This window comes from Auxenochlorella protothecoides (assembly GCF_000733215.1).
Source record: "Auxenochlorella protothecoides strain 0710 contig1034, whole genome shotgun sequence".
Taxonomy (NCBI): domain Eukaryota; kingdom Viridiplantae; phylum Chlorophyta; class Trebouxiophyceae; order Chlorellales; family Chlorellaceae; genus Auxenochlorella; species Auxenochlorella protothecoides.
In genome coordinates this window covers 1-1,452 of record NW_011934371.1, presented here as the reverse complement: position 1 = coordinate 1,452, position 1,452 = coordinate 1, and the positions used below count along the sequence as shown (strand labels likewise).

Sequence of the window (1,452 nt, the reverse complement as noted above, 5' to 3'; positions counted from 1 at the left end):
AGTGCATCCATCCTCTCATTCCAGATTGTCTCCAGTACACTTGGCATCGTTCACAACACCATCCCAGAGACGATGTTGACTGTTGTGGTGCAGCTCGGCATGCGGCTGAGACCCTGCACAGCACTGACAGATGTCTGCAGGAGTGACTAGAGCAAGCTACATGCATGCACACAAGACAGCACACAGTGTCTACTAATCTTGATTCTTTAGCACTCCATGATGTCATGTCGCCAACCCAATGTGCAGGGTGGCACAACTTCTCTAGACTGCTCCTCCTGCATGTCGACACAACAGATTAGAGGGAATGTCTGGAGTGTAAATGTCAGCACAGTGCATCTTCACATCTGCCAAGGTCGCATGAAGACATACAAGGGAAGCGGAAACGGAGGGGCTGGATGGCAGGAAGTGTCACTATGGGATGCCGATGCCTGGGAGTACTTTGCATGCAGGTTCACTGGCAGCAGATGCAAAGCCAAGGCCAAGTCCAGGGAAGAGTGTCTCACAAAGCATGCCAAAGAAGATGAAAGGATGCAATGTCTTTGTTCGTTCTGATATGCATGTGTAAATGTGCTCCTGCATCCCTGCTAATGATGGAAGCCAGTGTGGGCAGGGGCGCCAACGATGCGCATAGCTTGAAACTCAGACTTCCCGACCCCATGTAGACAGATCCCCTGTCCCCTACATGCTGCTGTGCATCTGTTACAGCATCCTCCAGGTGTGGGTTACAAGTGGAAACGAGAAAGGACTGGAAAGACACCAGCGGTGTGCAGGGTGGCTGACCTGCTCGACGTAGTCTTCCAACAGTGGCCGCCATCGGCAGCCGCATGAGTCTCGCAGCACCATCAATGCAGATGGGCGGCAGCAGTCACCCAGAAAGTGCAATCCCAGCACACTCCAAGCATCGTCAGAGGCTGCATGCAGGGTGCGTGGGCGGCATGTGTGGTGGTGCTGCCTGCCAGTGCCAATCCTGCGGGAGCACAGGCATTGCAGCTGGTAGATGTGCAGCAGCCATCCCGCAGCACCTCCTGGTCGCCATCAACCATAGTCACCAATGCTCTGTGTCACTCCTCTCACATGTTTGGGACGAGACTGAGGTCAGCATACTGGGCGCACAGCTCGCTCAGTGCTGCGGGCTTGGCGGGTCTCTCCACAGTACCCGCTGCCTCTGGCAACGGTGCAGCTTTGCCGTGTACGACTCCATCTAGCTGACTCGTTGCAGGCTTTTGGTTGTCTCTAGAGGATATAGGAAGGGCAGATGGCTGAGCGCAGCATGATGCGCCATGGAGCAGAGAACCCACGCGCGACGGCTGCAGGCCCTGCAGACTGTAAAGTGCAAGCATCAGCTTGGGGATGTTGAGTCCGGCAGAGACTGGAACTTCCTGCAGCCAGACCAACCACCATGACGCATCTAAGCCCCTAGCGCCTACATGACTGTTGTACACCCTTCCACTT

General features: G+C 55.1%; 1 protein-coding gene across 1 annotated transcript; it reads right to left on the bottom strand.

Moving 5' to 3' along the window:
• Window positions 1–904: 904 nt before the first annotated feature.
• Window positions 905–1,340, bottom strand: F751_0005 (hypothetical protein; the record flags this gene model as incomplete). Its single annotated transcript, XM_011402608.1, has 2 exons — window positions 905–911; window positions 1,075–1,340. The coding sequence occupies 2 exons, from the start codon at window positions 1,338–1,340 to the stop codon at window positions 905–907; spliced, it is 273 nt and encodes a 90-aa protein (XP_011400910.1).
• Between the last annotated feature and the right edge of the window lie 112 nt (window positions 1,341–1,452).